The sequence below is a fragment of the Procambarus clarkii genome, chromosome 27, assembly GCF_040958095.1.
Source record: "Procambarus clarkii isolate CNS0578487 chromosome 27, FALCON_Pclarkii_2.0, whole genome shotgun sequence".
NCBI lineage: Eukaryota > Metazoa > Arthropoda > Malacostraca > Decapoda > Cambaridae > Procambarus > Procambarus clarkii.
The window spans coordinates 1,623,012-1,640,067 of record NC_091176.1 but is presented as its reverse complement, the minus strand read 5'-3'; the positions used below and the strand labels follow the sequence as shown (position 1 = coordinate 1,640,067).

General features: G+C 42.3%; 1 protein-coding gene across 7 annotated transcripts in view; it reads left to right on the top strand.

Annotated features, from left to right (window-relative positions):
* jar (Myosin heavy chain 95F jaguar) overlaps positions 1-17,056 on the top strand; it is a 371,085-nt gene that overhangs the window by 280,665 nt on the left and 73,364 nt on the right. For 6 of the 7 annotated variants that reach the window (XM_069332229.1, XM_069332227.1, XM_069332230.1 and 3 more), the window contains 3 exons: positions 1,556-1,773; positions 2,593-2,683; positions 3,169-3,308. In XM_069332229.1, coding sequence (XP_069188330.1) covers positions 1,556-1,773; positions 2,593-2,683; positions 3,169-3,308 — 449 coding nt within the window. Of the gene's footprint in view, positions 1-1,555; positions 1,774-2,592; positions 2,684-3,168; positions 3,309-10,132; positions 10,175-17,056 lie in introns of all 7 variants that reach the window. The other variant, XM_069332228.1, reaches the window with a different exon arrangement.

Genomic DNA, 17,056 nt, shown 5'->3' with positions numbered 1-17,056 from the left:
TTAGGGGTTCAGGTTCTAGCTGGTGTGGGTTCCGAGCCAGTCTGCGTGTCTGCTCGCCAGGAATACGGTTTTTTCCCAGCTCGCTGGGTTTGGGTTCATAGTGAACTGGAGGAAGCCCCTTTTGGTTCCTTCTCAGGTTCGGACCTGGCTGGGTCTGGTGTGGGACTCTCTGACTGCTTTCTTGTCTCTCCCTCCTGCGACGCTGTTGCGGCTGCGGTTCCGCTTCTGGCTGTTTTTGGAGCCAGAAGCGTCCTTTCTATCTTTGCTTTTTCAGTACCTTCATTTGATGCCTAATACTGTCGCCTCGTATTGTACGGTACTGGTCGGAGCCAATCCAGCCTGCGTTCGTGGTGGATGTCACTTTTGACCCCGTTCCGTAAGCTTTCTTGTGCTTCATTTTCCCTCCGGCCTGCTCATGTACCGCCTTAGTCATCCTGGTCCTTAGACAGGTTGCTCTCCTATCTTTCCTCTTCTTGATTTATGGTGGCCCCTTTGGTTCAAGATTGTTTGTACAAGGTTCTGTTTTTGTTGGCATTGGCCTCTGGGGGTCGGGTCGGTGAGCTTCATGCTCTCCTCCGGCACAGTAGTTTCTGCTCTTTCGGTCCTGGTAGTAGGTTTGTTCAGTTGCAGCTTTCTCCATCTTTTCTGGTGAAGAATGAGACAGCTGCTTTCCGGAAGGATCCTGTGTCATTGATGCTTGATTGGCCAGGCCAGGGGTACATCATGTGTTGTGTCCAGTTGCAGCTCTTCACCGTTATCTGCATGCTCTGGCTTTGGTGGCTGGGGATGCACTTTGGGTTGAACAGGGTCCTGGCCATCTGTTATTTGGTTAACTTTCCTGCTCCTGGGCGTTCCTGGGTTGTTTTGGGTCACAGGTTGCAGCCCGTTGTCTCAATTTCGTGTTGAGGAGTGTGTGGCAGGCACCTCCCGGGTACGTCCCTCTTTTTCCCTGTCTTTGGTTATGTAGCTCCAGGAAACCGATTGGTCTCCCCCACAGAAAACCAGCGTTGAATGAAATGAAACGCCATTTTCTGGTTGTGCCCCGGATGCTCCCTGGCTGGGGCTCCACCTTCCCCCTTCCGTGGATGGATTGGGGAACTGTGCAGACGGCGACACGGCAACGGGTGACGTCATACTAGTTTGCTTGTTTTTTTGTTTGGGGAGTTCTATCCACTTGATCGGCTTTTGGTAGCAATATTTTCACCAGAATAGGGGTTTGCTTTGGAATGCTTACCTTTCTGGGTGCCTGACCCGGTCGATGGCAGACGTAGAATGCTTCCAACCACACGGGAGCTTCTATAGGCCATTGCTCCCCTTGCCTCTCTGAGGGGGCCAGGTTCTGGCTCGTGGTCCCCGGTAGGCCCACAGAACTCCATACACATAACTGATGCCAGAGTCTGACATCAGCATATCGGCCTGGATATCTCCGGGGAGCCTCAGGGTCTCGCCCAGAAAATGGGGTTTCATTGCATTCAACGCTGTTTTTTTTTTATTTTTTTTTTTTTTTTTATTTTTTTTTAGTAGTGAACATATTGTTCATTTTCTTATCCAACAGGCAACTATTATGACCCGCGAGCAAATTGATAAGGAGGTTAATGGGCTTGTTAACTCTATGAATGCTGAGCTGAGTGTTTTGCATAAAAAGCTTACCCAGCAAAAGAATGCCGATGAACAGGAGAGACTCCGTCGCATTCAGGACGAGATGGAGAGGGAGAGGAAGAAAAAAGAGGAAGAGGAGAGGAAGAGAAAAGAGGAGGAAGAAATTAGAAAGAAGTAAGTACAATATTTGCCAGCGTATGAGACTCGCTTTTTTATTTTTAAATGTATAAAAAAATTCCCCTGTATCTAATTTGGCTGTATTACGGATGGGAGACCAAGCATCATAGGCTAGGGAGCCGGACGAGCATATTGAATAAGTTCACTAGGCACAAAAATTTTTTGCTAATAATAAAATTTTGAAAACAAGCCCCATTATGATAATTAATTGTGTTACTAATAATAAAATATTGAAAACATGCAGCGTTATCACAGTCTGTTATCACAAATTTACGAAAAATTGCTTACGATATACGCTGGCAGTTATGGAGGAAGCTCACATCATCTCACCACCTTACCCAGCATACATAACCCACACCTAATATGTCATAAATTATTTAACAACTGTGTTACCTTTAACCACTGTGCTGCACAGGCTGAAAAACTCGTTCGCCAGAAACTGAGCTAGTCGACATATGATGATGATTGTACAGTATATCATAATAATCGAAAAATTCCATGCATACAAAGGGGCACACGTTTGCTTCCTCAGACCTCAAGTGACTATCTCCCATCTTGAAAAAACATCCCGAGTCCCCTCACTTTCCTTTCATGGGCTTAGTAATGTGTTGATAAAATTATTTAACTTTGCAATGCATTGCACATCTGACACTGTTTTATCTTTAGTTGTACTATTCACAATACCATTCATTTCCAAACATTTCAATACTATAATCAATGTTCTTTTCTTACAAATATACATATCAACATAAAATGTGTATAAACTCATTATGCATCATTTTATTTTTCCATATTCATCATAACTTTTCATTTTAGGAAAGCTGAAATGGAAGCTCGGCGTAAGCAAGAAGAGGTGCTACGTCGCAAGCAGGAGGAAGAGGACCGTCGTGCTGCTGAAGCCTTGCAGGTTAGTTGTCATCCTAACTCTTGGTATTATTATACATTTTTGTTATAGAAATATTCTATGGTTATATAATAATTTTTTCTAATTCATCTGCAAAGTTTCCATTTAATATCTCAAATGCCTCATTGCTTTGACTTGAAACTTAAATACTTTAATTTTGCTTCCATACATGACTTAGATTTCATGCATTTTTCATCTACTTAAACTACATTTGCTATTTATTAAAATCTGTTATATATCTGTTTAACTATAATCAGTTAATTGTTATTGTATTAATTGTGCATTATTGTATTACCAGGTGAAGTCATGGGAAAAGACCATATTTAGTCATGGAAAATAGTGAAGCAATGCTGGCATATAAGGAACCAAACCCAGTGTTACTTCAAAATATTCCATATTTAATACTTTTGCTTCCTATTGATGCTGCAAAAGCTCTACAAGAAATTTAATTGGTGACTTTTGATCACATATACATTGTTTATGTTCAGATTCAACTGGCCAAGGAGGAAGCAGAGTCGGAACACCTAGCTCAACAAGAGGAGCAGGAGCGGAGGGACCACGAGCTTGCACTTCGCTTGGCCAGTGAGACCAACTCCGCTGTGGATGATATAGCTCCATCTCTTAAGAGGTCAGACCCGAAATTGTGGTTATTTCATTGTATAAACTTCTAAAATAGACATAGAAAACTTAGGATTACTAGAGGTCAGTTAGTACTTATGGAGAACATAAAGTTGATATTTTACTTATGAAGGTAAACAATATGTAGTTATTTATAAGAGATCATTTGAGTGCCATGAATCGAATATTAAATGTAATTAAGGAGAGGTATATTACAATTGTTTTGTATATGAATATTACAAACTGAATAAAAGGTTGATTTAGTCAGTAAGAAATACATACAGTATATTCTTGTGATAACTATTATTATTTACAGTAGTTTTATATACAATTTGTCAGTTACCTGATCATGAGAAGCAACTTGGTCACAGACCTGAATATGATCAGTATATCATTTACCTGTTAATCTGTATAATAGTTCTTTATTTGTTTTGCTCTGCTCACAAGTCTTTATCTTTCTACTCTAATTCCACTCTATATCTGTATTTTTGTTTCTGTTGCTAATCATTTTTTCTATCATATTTTTGTTTTTCAGCATCTTGGGAAGTTATAGGATTAATAAAACATTTTACATTCTTATCATATTCTTTACATATCAAGGCCAAAATATATTATCAGTTTTCTTCTAAATTAATTTGTTAACAAGATTTACATCTCTTAAGTTTTGTTACTGAATGTCTGTTTTAAACCATGTGAAGATACTTTTTATATTTCTGTGTGGGAGCCCCATCAGCTCCCTGGAGCTATTGGGCTGATATTAGCTAATATTATTACTGGGCTTGAGTCATATGGTGTTGTCATGCCTACCTGAGACCACTAGCCAGAACATGGTCCCCCCAGAGAGAGGCGAAGGGAGTAATGGCCTATGAAACTCATATGTACGAAGTATTCATGTTTGCCATTGACCGGGATTGAGCACCCAGAAAGGTAGGCGCTTCAAAACAGATCCCTCCTGGTAGAAATATTGCTATCTAAGACCGAACAGAGCAAAAAACTTCCCCAAAGATAAACAAGCAAACAAGGAACGTGTCATCACACCGCATACCGCTCATTCGCACAGACCCCCCTCCCCCCAACCGACCCCCACCCCCAGGAGGGGGAGAGGGGGTCTCAGCCCACTGAGCCGGCAGCCAGAGAGTCAGTTTGTTGGTTAAAGCTATACGGGGTGGACGCGCCTGCTCTGGCCTCGATTACCAGAGTGGCTTCATCCTGCTGGTGTTCCTTCTGTGTGCTGGGAGTTGCCAGGAGTTTGTGCCGAGGGCTGCATGCGCTTAGGGCTCCCTTCCCTAAGCGCCCTATGAGTACACCCTTTGGGTTTCAAAGTTCTCTGCTCTGGATCCTTCGGCTCCCCATACCCATAGGGGTAGTGACTGCTTAGTTTGCTACCTCATCCTTGGGGTCAGCTTAGGTCCCAGTACTTTCGTTTGGCCCTGGGTGGTTAGTTGCTGGTTGGGGCATGCTGGGCTGCCCAGTTTGCATAATCGCAGCGGCCTCAAACTCAGTAGCTCTAGAAATGTGCTGACACTGCATACCCCTACGAAAAAAAAGAGGGAGATATGCAGACTGGAACGGGAACGGCGTTCCCTCTATAGGCGAAGAAAACGAATCGCGGAACAACTTGAGTCACACCCTATCTCAAGAACAACGAAGAAGGCTAGGTAGAGAAATAGAAACAATTGAACTAAAGCTACAAGAATCGTACAAAATCCAAGAGACAAAGAGAGCAAAAGGCCATCAGTGAAAGAGAGAAATCTAAAATATTTTTTCTCCTATGCAAAATCGAGATAAAAAACTACATCTAGTATCGGGCCCCTGCAAAAGGGAGATGGAACTTTCACCGATGACAACAAGGAAATGAGCGAATTACTGAGGAATCGGTACATCTATGTTTTCAGTTAGCCACTAAACACATTAAAGATTGATAATCCAAATGAATTTTTCATGGATGTGATGCCATCATCAAACCATATATCAGATGTCACCCTATCCCCACTTGATTTTGAAGAAGCCGTGGACAGTATGCCTATGCACTCTGCACCAGGCTCCGATTCCTGGAACTCCACATTCATCAAGAACTGTAAAAAACCACTATCACAGGCCCTTCACATTCTTTGGAGGCCTAGATACTGGCATTATCCATTACATACTAAAAACAGATGAGATAGCACCATTCTATAAAAAAAAGAAAATAAGGCAGAGACAAAAAATTACAAACTGATAGCACTAACATCATACATCATAAAAATCTTTGAGAGTGTGCTAAGAAATAAAATCACAAAACACATGGAATACTGCATCTCCATAACCCTGGACAACATGGATTCAGAACAGGGTGCTCTTGCCTATCACAGTTGCTGAACCACTATGACATGGCCTTGGATGCCATGGAAGACAAGCAAAACGCTGATACAATTTACATAGATTTTGCAAAAGCCTTTGACAAATGTGACCATGGTGTTATTGCATACAAAATGCATGCAAAAATAATTACCAGAAAAATAGGCAGATAGATCTACAATTTCTTGACTAATATAACCCAGTGTGAAATCGCCAACAAAATAAAATTCGGACCATCAACCGTGAAGAGCTCAGTCCCCCAGGAAATTGTGCTTTCTCCAGTACTTTATCTCAGCCTCATATCGGACATAGACAAGGACAAAGTCTATAGCACTGTATCATTCTTTGCAGATGACACTAGGATTTCTATGAGAGTAGACAACAAAGTTCCAGCTCTTGCACTACAGAAGAAATGAAAATATAAAAGCAGAAACCATGCACAAAAATGCAGTCAAATCATACCATAGAACAAAAAAGCAATGTAAAGGATTTGGGTGTACTTATGTCGGAAGACCTTACCTTTAAAGAACACAATAAAGTAGCCATCATAACTGCAAGAAAAAGGACAGGTTGGATAACTAAAACTTTTCAAACTAGAGATACTATACCAATGATGATACTCTTCAAGATGCTAGTGCTCTCTAGAGTGGAGTACTGCTGCCCAATGACAGCCCCTTTCAAAGCCAGAGAAATTGCTGACCTGGAGATTGTGCAGAGATCCTTTACTGCTAGAATCCACTCGGTAAAACATCTAACCTACTGGAACCGACTAAATCTGCCTAAATGCCTAAATCTGTATTCTCTTGAGCGCAGGCGGGAGAGATACATAATAATTTACACATGGAAAATAGTAGAGGAGCTGGTCCCAAACCTGCACACAGAAATACATCACATAAGACCAGAAAGCATGACAGGATGTGCAGAATACCCCCGCTGAAGAGCAGAGATGCAATAGGTGCTCTGAGAGATAACTCTATCAACATCAGAGGCCCGAGACTGTTCAACACGCTTCCACTACACATAAGGGGCATAACTGGCCGACCCCCTTCACAGTGTTTAAGAGAGAACTGGATAAGCACCTCCAAAGGATACCTGATCAACCAGGCTGTGATTCATAGTCGGGCTGCGAGCAACCGCATCCAACAGCCTGGTTGACCAGTCCAGCAACGAAGAGGCCTGGTCGACAACTGTGCCGCAAGGACGCTAAGCCCTGAAAACACCTCAAGGTAGACCGTGACTCTTTCTGGTCCCCTGAGTTGTAGTGCTTCCTCGGAGTTCTTTTTCAATCTTTAGTTTGCTTTATTACCCGTTGGGAGTCTGCCACAGTTCATATTAGGTGCTACCTAGGTTCAGTAGGGCGGTCCTCTTTGCGTCATCTCACAGAGGCCAGTTTGCCTGGATCAATTACGGGGACTCAACCGACTTTGGCAGTCCAGCACCTGGGCTTCCCATAGGAACACACCTCCCTGCGGGCCCTGGAAATTCCTGTCGTGCCTTTTTGACCATGATGGATGAGGCTTCCAAGCACCATCTCGCCTTTTGCAAGTTTGAAGGGTGCTAGTTGCCTCTGTCTCAGGGTGACAATCACCACCTGTATTACCTCCATGCTGCTTGTTGGCTCGATGACACCTTCGACCCGGAGTCTTGTGAGACTTGTTCTCTGCTTGTGCTCCAATTTACCCATACTGCTACAGCTGAGGTTAGGGGTAAAGTGGCTCGCATGTTGCATGCTAGGTTTAGGTTGCTGAATGAACACGATTGGTTGCCCACTCAAATACCCCGGGGCTGTCCTGTTTTTGTTATAGGGACCCAGACTTGGCGGCGTATGTCACTTCGACCTTGGTTCAGTCCGCACCCTTCTGTTCTCCCCTTGTTGGTGTGGTGCACCCTCCTCCTCGCGACTCCGGGGGTTGCCCCATTCAAATCAGGGATGGAGGATTCCTCCCATCGAGGTTTCTGGATCCTTCCAGCCGGTCCCTGTCTTGGATGCCTTTCCCTTGGACTCTGTCTTTCCTTCGAAGGTGGAGGACATTGAGGACACGGCTCTGCCCAGATCCTAGTTTGGTGCATTCTGGGCCGGGGCTGTGGGGGGAGAGGGGGCAGGTGGCCTGGGGCACTTGGGCCCCTTTCGATCCTGCCTGGGTTTTAATGCCTCTGGGTCGGGATCTGCTGTTGCAAGGTCCGAGGTTTTCATACCCCCTTTCCTTGTACAAATTTGATATGGGGTCGGCTCCCACCCCAGCGGTCTTTTGTCACCTTGGGTCAGCAGTTGCAGCCAGTTGTCTCATCTTTGTTATGAGTTGTTCGGTGCAGCTGCCTCCTGGGCAAGTCCCTTTTATTCTTTCTGTTTTGGTAGTTAGCTCCAGGGAGCTTCCCCACAGAAAACCAATGTTGAATGTACTGAAATGGTGCCAGGGACCCCCCCCCCCTCCCCTGGCACCCTCCCTTCCCCTGATCGGCAGTTTTTGCTTCCATTTTTTCAGCCTCCAAACTGACAGTCCAGCTGCCGACTCAGTGGGCTGGGACCCCCTCTTCCCTTCCTATGGGGGGGGGGGGGATCAGCGCGAATGAGCAGCACGCGGTGTGATGACATGTTCCTTGTTTGCTTGTTTTTCTTTGATGGATAGTTTGCCTTTGTTTGGTCTCATGTTACAATGTTTCTACCAGGAGGGGTCTGTTTTGAAGCGCTTGCTTTTCTGGGTGCTCAACCCCGGTCAATGACAGATATGAATACTTTCATACATGTGAGTTTCATAAGCCATTGCTCCATTTGCCTCTCTCTGAGGGGACCATGTTCTGGCTAGTGGTCTCCAGTAGGCATGACAACAACATATAACTCAAGCCCAGTACTAATGTTAGCTAATATCCATCTAATAGCTCCAGGGAGCCTCCGAGGCTCTACCCAAAAAATGGCTTTTCAGTACATTGAACACTGGTTTTCTGAAGACCCTCATGCAACTCTTTATCATATATCCATTTGATACCTTAAACTTCCATTACTTCATATAATATCAGGTAATTTAAGTCACTATCTAAGGTGTACAGATGAACAGAACTGCTTATCCAGTTCATTACCTGAAGTGTAATGATTTTTAATTTTTTCCTGTAAGGTTATTTACAAAAGACTATGCAGTGTCATCAGAAGTAGAATTTCCAGTAGCACATCTTCATGTATTATATATATGCACATATTCTGTTTAAACTTAGAAAATGCTTTTGTGTGTTTTCAACATTTAGCAGTTCCATTCATTATATATTTTTTTATGTATTTGAAAGATTTAGTTCTGGGACAGTAATTAATAAGTTTTACAAAGTGACATCTACAAAGGGACCATGCTTTCGTGTCTTAAATTTCCTCTGATCTCATCATAATCTTTCATCTCTAAATCATCCTTACTATTCATTTACGAAGGACTAATTCACATCTTACAGATTAAGACCTACAATTAAGTTCCTCATAAATGTGCAGAAAAGACCTACTCCTGTCATTACTACATTGATGAAGTGATTTATTTATTTTTAATTCTATGCAATGGGATCATCATTGCATCTGCCAAGTCGCGCAATATTGTGTCCATGAATTAACATTAAGGCCATTCAATGGAATCCAACTTGTGTCGTTGAATTCCTTCATGCGCGCACACATTACCAAAGGGACCCAGATGTCCTGTTAGTAGTTCACATGCCATTGAATGACCTTGGTATTTATTCACAGATTCGTCATGTTCTTGTGATTTCATTGTACATGATGTTCATCATCTTTTCTGTACATACTTTCTTCTGTGCCATGCATGCTATGTCACCCACATTTTCAATTCTTAAGTACTCAATAACAATTAGAATATAATTTCATCTGTGCTGAGTATCATTAATATTTTATTTTATTGACATTATTTTCAATATCTGAATTTAATAGTGGTAAAACTTCTTCAGTTCATTCAAGCCAGAACAAAATTCCCTTCATGCTCTTAAATTTCAGATAGGTACTGTAGTTTATAATGTCTGATATATATTACCTTGTATCCTTTCCAGTTGTTTACCCCCATTAATAGTTACACCCCTTAATAGTTTGAATTCAAAAGCACTTGGCCTTTTATAGAGCCTGTAGTGTTAAGCTTGGGAAGTTACATAGATTCATCTTCAATTAAAAGTTCAACTGTTGTTGATGATAGTTTTTAGCATGGCCAGTACAATCATTGACAAATATGCAAGAAATAGTTGCTATGTAGACAACTTATAATATCTTGCCTAGACATAAAAACCTGACTAAGGAGAGGCTTATATTTCCAAGTGTAGCATACATCATGCACTAGGAGAGGCTTGTATTTTCAAGTGTAGGATACATCATACATTAGGAGAGGCTTGTATTTCCAAGTGTAGGATACATCATGCACTAGGAGAGGCTTGTATTTTCAAGTGTAGGATACATCATACATTAGGAGAGGCTTGTATTTTCAAGTGTAGGATACATCATGCAAATATCCTCTCACCCCGCAGCTCGGTAAATGGAGATCCCAGCCAATTGTTCAAGTTGAAAAGGTATTCACTTTGTGTACGTACTTCGTGGCTTGATTAGTTTGCCATGAATATTTTAATTTGCTTGATAATTCCTGTGCTGTAACCCTGTAGGCCAACTGTTGCTTATCCAAAGTGTTACCACCATTACAGAGATTTTCAAAGCTTGAAGGAAATTTGGGAATGGTATTAAGATCATGCATGATTTACTGAAATTTGAATGTATAAATGGAAGTGCATTTTAAGAAGATAAAAGTTTTTTTTTCTAATTCACTCATAATGGGCTTATTATTAATACTTAGCAATTTTAATATTTTTTTATTGTCTTGACTCTTGAGGAAATGTTGGCATTTACATACAAATTCTTGGTTGATCATAAAATTCAGAGCATGAGAGAGTTTACAGTATTTCTTCATAATATTTCTGCAAACTTTTTTTTATTCTATATTACAAGCATCTTGACTTTAATTAAGATAAAACAATAATTTAGGCAGATGAGGAGTTATAATAATGTGGCTGAAGATATGATTACCAAGCCACAAATCAGAAGTTGGAGAAACAACAACAACATTTCGCTCCGGCCTGGACCATTATTGAGTTGTGTGTGAACTACTCAAGTTGATAATGGTCCAGGATGGACCGAAATGTTGTTGTTTCTCCATCTTCTGATGTTTGGTTTGGTCATCACAAGAATTTAGCTCTGGCATTGATCCTAGAAAGTTTCAAGGATCGCTCGGTAGGATGTTTGAAGGCAAATCTTCATTCAGTGAATGTGGGATAAATAATGAAGCTTTGCTTCCTTGCTTGTTCCTTCAAGTTTTGAGAAGTTTTAAATGTAGTATTGATTTTCACCCATGTGCACCTTAGAATAGATAGAAAATACTCACGTAGTTTTTTTTATAGATGATAATGTCAATTTGAAGAGAGTGCATCCAGGTATTGTTCAAGAACGTGTTCCTTATTTTTTGTAATATTATTTTTGCAGCTACTGGTACTGTATAAATATTAGCTGTGTGCATGAGCATTACCACATTATCAAAAGCTCTTATACCTCATGCCCGTACTTGAAACTAAAAGCATTTTGAGCAGCATGTGTGACAGGCAATGTTAATAAGAGGCATTTATAAAATATACCAAAGAGCAGCAGCTATGAGAGGTTTTGTACTCATTGCAAGAAGGAAGCCCACAAGTAATTTAGTTGTGTATACAAGATTTTCACATAGTTGGAACAAATCTTTATAATTTGAATGGCATATCAAAATTGGTTATGTTTGAACGTTTTAAATGGTTCTTTGAACAAATAAAATAAAATAATGATGATAGGAGTGTATAAGTTAAAACACTATTTCAAATTTGTGCTGCTGTAGTTAGAAAAAATATAAATAATAGGTAATGGAGGAATTGCATGTCGAGCTCACAGTCCAGTATTCTTAAATGTGAATTTCTGCTGATGATGAAAAGTTTGATTGAAATCTGGTTTAGCTTGGTCCCCATTTCTGTGAGGAGCCCCTTTGGCTCCCTGGAGCTATCGAACTGATATGCGATATATTAGTCTAGGGCATTAGTCAATGGAGTTCAGCCTACCAGGGACCATGAGCCAGAACCCGGTCCCCCTCAGAGAGGCAAGGGAGCAATGGCCTCTGGAACACCCCCCCTTCCCCTTCTCTGTGGTTGGGGGGTATTTCTTGCCTGCCATTGACCTGGGTTAGGCACCCAGAAAGGTAGGCATAACAAGACCATCCTCTCTTGGTAAGAAAATTACAACAAAAGAGCGAACAGGGAGGCAGGACTCCCCGAACTCTCAAGAAAACGAGCAAACAAGCAAACATCACACACCGCTGCCGCTTGCCTGCTCAGCCCTTCCCTAGGAGGAGGAGGGAGCCCCGGATCCCTTCCCCCCCCCCCCAAAAAAAAAAAATAAAAAATAAAAGCAACTGACTAGAGGGAGGGAGGCAAATTGCTGACTAGAGGGAGGGTGAGTGCCAGGGAGCCCCAGAAAAATGGCATTTTATTTCATTAAATGTTAGTTTTCTGTGGGGAGCCCTTTCAGCTCCCTGGAGCTACATAACCCAAAATAAGTTAAAGAGGGCCACGGGCGGTGGGCTCCGTCCTTCCGTTGGGCTCAAAGTTTGGTGTGGGAATTTGTGGCAGTGTGGCTTATGCTGCGTCAGATTCAACTTGCTCGGGGCTCCACGCTCCGGCTCCATTCGGACTGCGCTCAGGTGGTTCATTGCCTGAATTGCTAGGTCTGACCGGTCCATGGCTCTTTGGGGCTGGTCGCTTCGAGTGGCTCTTCTGCTGAGTTCTCGGGGTTTAACTCTGTGTGGCTCATATCCGGGGTGTGTCCAACGACCTGGCCGACGGTTTATCGTGGTTCATTTCCCTGTCCACGGAAAGGACGGTCGACATCGACTCCTTCAGTTGGTTCTGCCGAATGTACGCCAACCCCCACTTCCTGAGGTGGACCTCTTCATATCAGCATGGTCGAGGCATCTCCCTGTATATGTAGCGCCCTTCCCCGACTGCGAGGCCTTCGTGGTAGACACTTTTCAGCAGGACTGGTCGAGGTGGGGTTGCCTGTGCCTCTTCCCCTTGGTTTAGCTGTTGCTTCGGGTTCTGGCTTACCTTCAATCCTATCGGGGAAGGGTTCTCCTTCTGGCCCCCATGGAGGCCAGAAGGAGGTGTCTGAACCCAGTGTGTTTTCTGTGGCTCCGCCTCTTTCAGCAGATTGAACCAGTGAGGGACCTTGCTGGTTCGCTCTGCTCTTCCGCGCTTTGCGTCTGGAGTTACTGATGCGGATTTATCACCATCAGTTGGTGACCAGGTGGCTGCTTCTCATGGTTTTCCACCTGCGGACTTTTCTCTGCGATAATATGAAGTCTCTTGGCAGTTTTTTCGCCATTTCCTTTCCCTACATGGGTTGTCTTCAGTCTCGAATCATGTTGTGTTGACTTTCTTTCTTGGCTCTTTCAAGATAATACTGTCTTGCAAGCACTTGCAAGTTCCCCAAATATCATATGCCGAATACTGTCGCCTCATATCGTGCGGTGCTGGCGGAGCCGCTCCAGCTTGCATTCGGGGTGGATGTCACTTTGGCTCCATTTGGCAAAATTTCTTGTATCCTTATCCACCTCCCGCCTGCTCATGCGCTGCCTGAGCCGTTTTGGTCTTTAGACCGGGTTCTCTCCATTCTTTCTTCTCCTCAGTTTGTGGTGGCCCCTTCGGTCCAAATTGTTTCCAGAAAGCTTTGGTGTTGTTGGCTTTGGCTTCTGAGGGGCTGGGTCAGTGAGCTTCGTGCTCTCTTCCGGCGCAGAGGCTTTTACTCTTTTGGTCCGCGTGGACGTTTTGTTTGTTTGCAGCTCTCTCCTTCTTTTCTGGCGAAGAACAAGACAGCGGGCTACCGGAGTGGGTCCATGGGTTATTGATGCTTGGTTGGTCAGGCCAAGGGTGCATCATGTTTTGTGACCGGTTGTGGCGTTACGCCCTTATCTGCGCACTTCGGTTTCAGTGTCTGGGGATGCGCTTTGGGTTGACCCGGTTTTTCTTGTTCCCTGTTCCAGGGCTCGGGTCTCGTAAGTCGCCCACAGGGTTCTCAAGTCTAGCCAGCTTATGGTCTACTCTGATGCCCATGATGTTCGTAAGTTTGCAGCTTTGGCTGCTGTGTTTGACAATATGTCTTGGGCTGTCTTTTGTCGCCTTGGGTTGGCGGTTGCAGCCAGTTGTGTCGTCTTCGTTATGAGTTGTGCTGTATAGCCGTCTCCCGAGTAAGTCCCTTTTATTCTTTATCTTTGGGTAGTTAGCTCCATCCAGGGAGCCAATGGTGCTCCCCCACAAAAAACCAGCGTTGAATGTAATGAAACACCATTTTCTGGGTAGAGCCCCGGACGCTCCCTGGCAAGGTTGTTGATGCTTGTTTCCATTTTTCAGCCTATTAACTGACGGTCCGGCTGCTGGCTCAGTGGGCTGGGACCCTCTCTTCCCCTCGCGGGGTCGGTCGGCACAAACGAGCGCTGTACGATGTGATGTGTTGCTTGTTTTTCTTTGGGGGAGTTTCTCACCTCTGTTCGGTCTCAGGTTGCAATATTTCTACTAGGAAGGGTCTGTTTTGAAATGCCTACCTTTCTGGGTGCTCAACCCTGATCGATGGCAGACATGAATACTGTACTTTCATACATGTGAGTTTCATAGGCCATTGCTCCCTTTCCTTTCCCTCTCTGAGGGAGACTATACTAAATAAATAAATAAATAAATAAATAAATAAATAAATATATATATATATATATATATATATATATATATATATATATATATATATATATATATATATATATATATATATATATATATATATATATATATATATATAAATAAAAATAAAAATAATACACATACACAGTACAACCTCGATTCAACGTACTATATGGGACCAACCCCAGTTCGTTGGAGTGTTGGATTCGTTGCAAGAAGCGACCTTCAGGCGTTTGTGTCAGTGTCTCTTTTTTTTTCTTGTACACAATAAAAATGCATTATCATATTACATACTGTACCTATATATTACTTCTCTACTAAAAAATACTGTAATTCATAAATTTACCTTATTGTTGGAGTTATGTTCATCTTGAAGTTTCGTGAAGTTGTGAATGCTCTACAGTAAATACGTACTGCAGTGTATTATGCCGTTAGCACTGTGTTGATTAAAAGTAGTTCTGCTGTATGTTGAGTACTACAATACAGTTTATGAAAACTATTGTACACTAAAATTACTGCAGCTTTAATTTTAACACTGTGTACACACTTAAATTTAACACTTGTTCTAACTGTTCACGCCACACACGATGTTTTTAGATGTTTGCATCAGCTTTGCTGGTGCTCGCTGCTGCTGTGGGTTCAGCTGCTTCTGAGCTGGTGCTGGCTGCTGTTGTACCAGTGCTGGGTACAACTGTGCTCGTGCTGGGTACGGCTGTTCTCGTGCTGGGTACGGCTGTTCTTGTGCTGGGTACGGCTGTGCTCGTGCTGGTTGATTTTCTGCTACTAGTTCTTGCTAAATATTGCTGCATTTTTGGCATTAATAAGGCACTATTAGTAAGCCTCTGAGACATTTTGTTTTATAACCAAAGAGCTGTAGTAAAAAATGGTCAATTCCACAATTATTCTTCCACCGGTGGATAAATATTGTATGTCAATCGCAGACAAAGCTAAGGGCACTGGGTGCATACTGTATGAACGCAGACTAAGTCTATACGTACACCCTTCAGTTGGCTGGTGTTTAAGCCAGATCCAATAACATAAATTTCTCTTAAATATTCGATTTACATCAAATTATATATTTTTGGGTTATATATTTAGTTTAGCAACATTATTACGATAATAAGAGGTATAAAAAATACTTTGGAACTGATTTATTAATTTTATTATTTCGAAGCCGTAGATCACTGAACTGTGGCGACGAAATCGAACAAAACAAGCATGGTGTTGTGTGGACAGGGATTAGACCCGTCCATCGTGCTGGAGTTGTGCCGCCAATAACGTGAATAATTTCTCAAATAGCGGATATCTATCATATTACAGTATATTTTTGGTTTTATTTAGTTTAGTTTAATTAGGATAATAAAGAGTTATTAAAACACCAGTTTTAGAAATGATTTATTAATGTGAAATGTTCAAAGTCATGGGTCACTGAACTATGACAACACAGACGAAAGTGAGTGAAACCTCACTGTAAAGTGAGGTTTACTGTACAGTATTCCCTTACCTGTCCACCCCTCACTCATCTTGTTTCATCACAGAAAATGTATATAAGAAGATTTCAACACATTAGCTAGCTATTCACGCTTCAACCTTTAAATTAATTTACAAAGATACGTGTGCCACAAATCGGTGAACGAAAATCATTGAAACTCAGTCATTCATTGTGTAGACGACTCTGGCTGGTGTTTGGTTAATATGCGTCACTTCTTGTTTACCATTCTGGCTGGTGTTTGGTTCATATGATTCACTTGTTGTGTGGTCCACTTATGTGATCCAACTTGTCTTATGAAGGAATTATTAATTGTAATCTGTGATAGAATGAGACAGTTTTCCACCACTCTGTGAACTGTCCCAACATCGTAAGCTTGTGGTCCACTTGTGTGATCCAACTTGTCATATGAAGGAATTATTAATTGTAATCTGTGATGGAATGGGAAAGTTTTCCACCACTCTGTGAACTCTGTCCCAACATCGTAAGCTTGTGGACCACTTGTGGTCCACTTGTGCGGTCCACTTGCGTGGTCCATTTGTGTGATCGAACTTGTCATATGAAGGAATTAATAATTGTAATCTGTGATAGAATGGGAAAGTTTTCCACCAGTCTGTGAACTCTGTCTCAACGTCGTAAGCAAATCCGAACTTTCCCCTCTTCGGCGAGCCATTGTTTGTCGAACCGGGTGAGTAAATCCGGTCTAAAAAGTATGCGAACTAGCCGGAGATTCGTTGAATCGGGGTACGTTGAATCGAGGTTGTACTGTGTGTGTGTGTGTGTGTGTGTGTGTGTGTGTGTGTGTGTGTGTGTGTGTGTGTGTGTGTGTGTGTGTCGTACCTAGTAGCCAGAACGCGCTTCTCAGCCTACTATGCAAGGCCCGATTTGCCTAATAAGCCAAGTTTTCATGAAATAATTGTTTTTCGACTACCTAACCTACCTAACCTAACCTAACCTAACTTTTTCGGCTACCTAACCTAACCTAACCTATAAAGATAGGTTAGGTTAGGTTAGGTAGGGTTGGTTAGGTTCGGTCATATATCTACGTTAATTTTAACTCCAATAAAAAAAAATTGACCTCATACATAATGAAATGGGTAGCTTTATAATTTCATAAGAAAAAAATTAGAGAAAATATATTAGTTCATGAAAACTTGGCTTATTAGGCA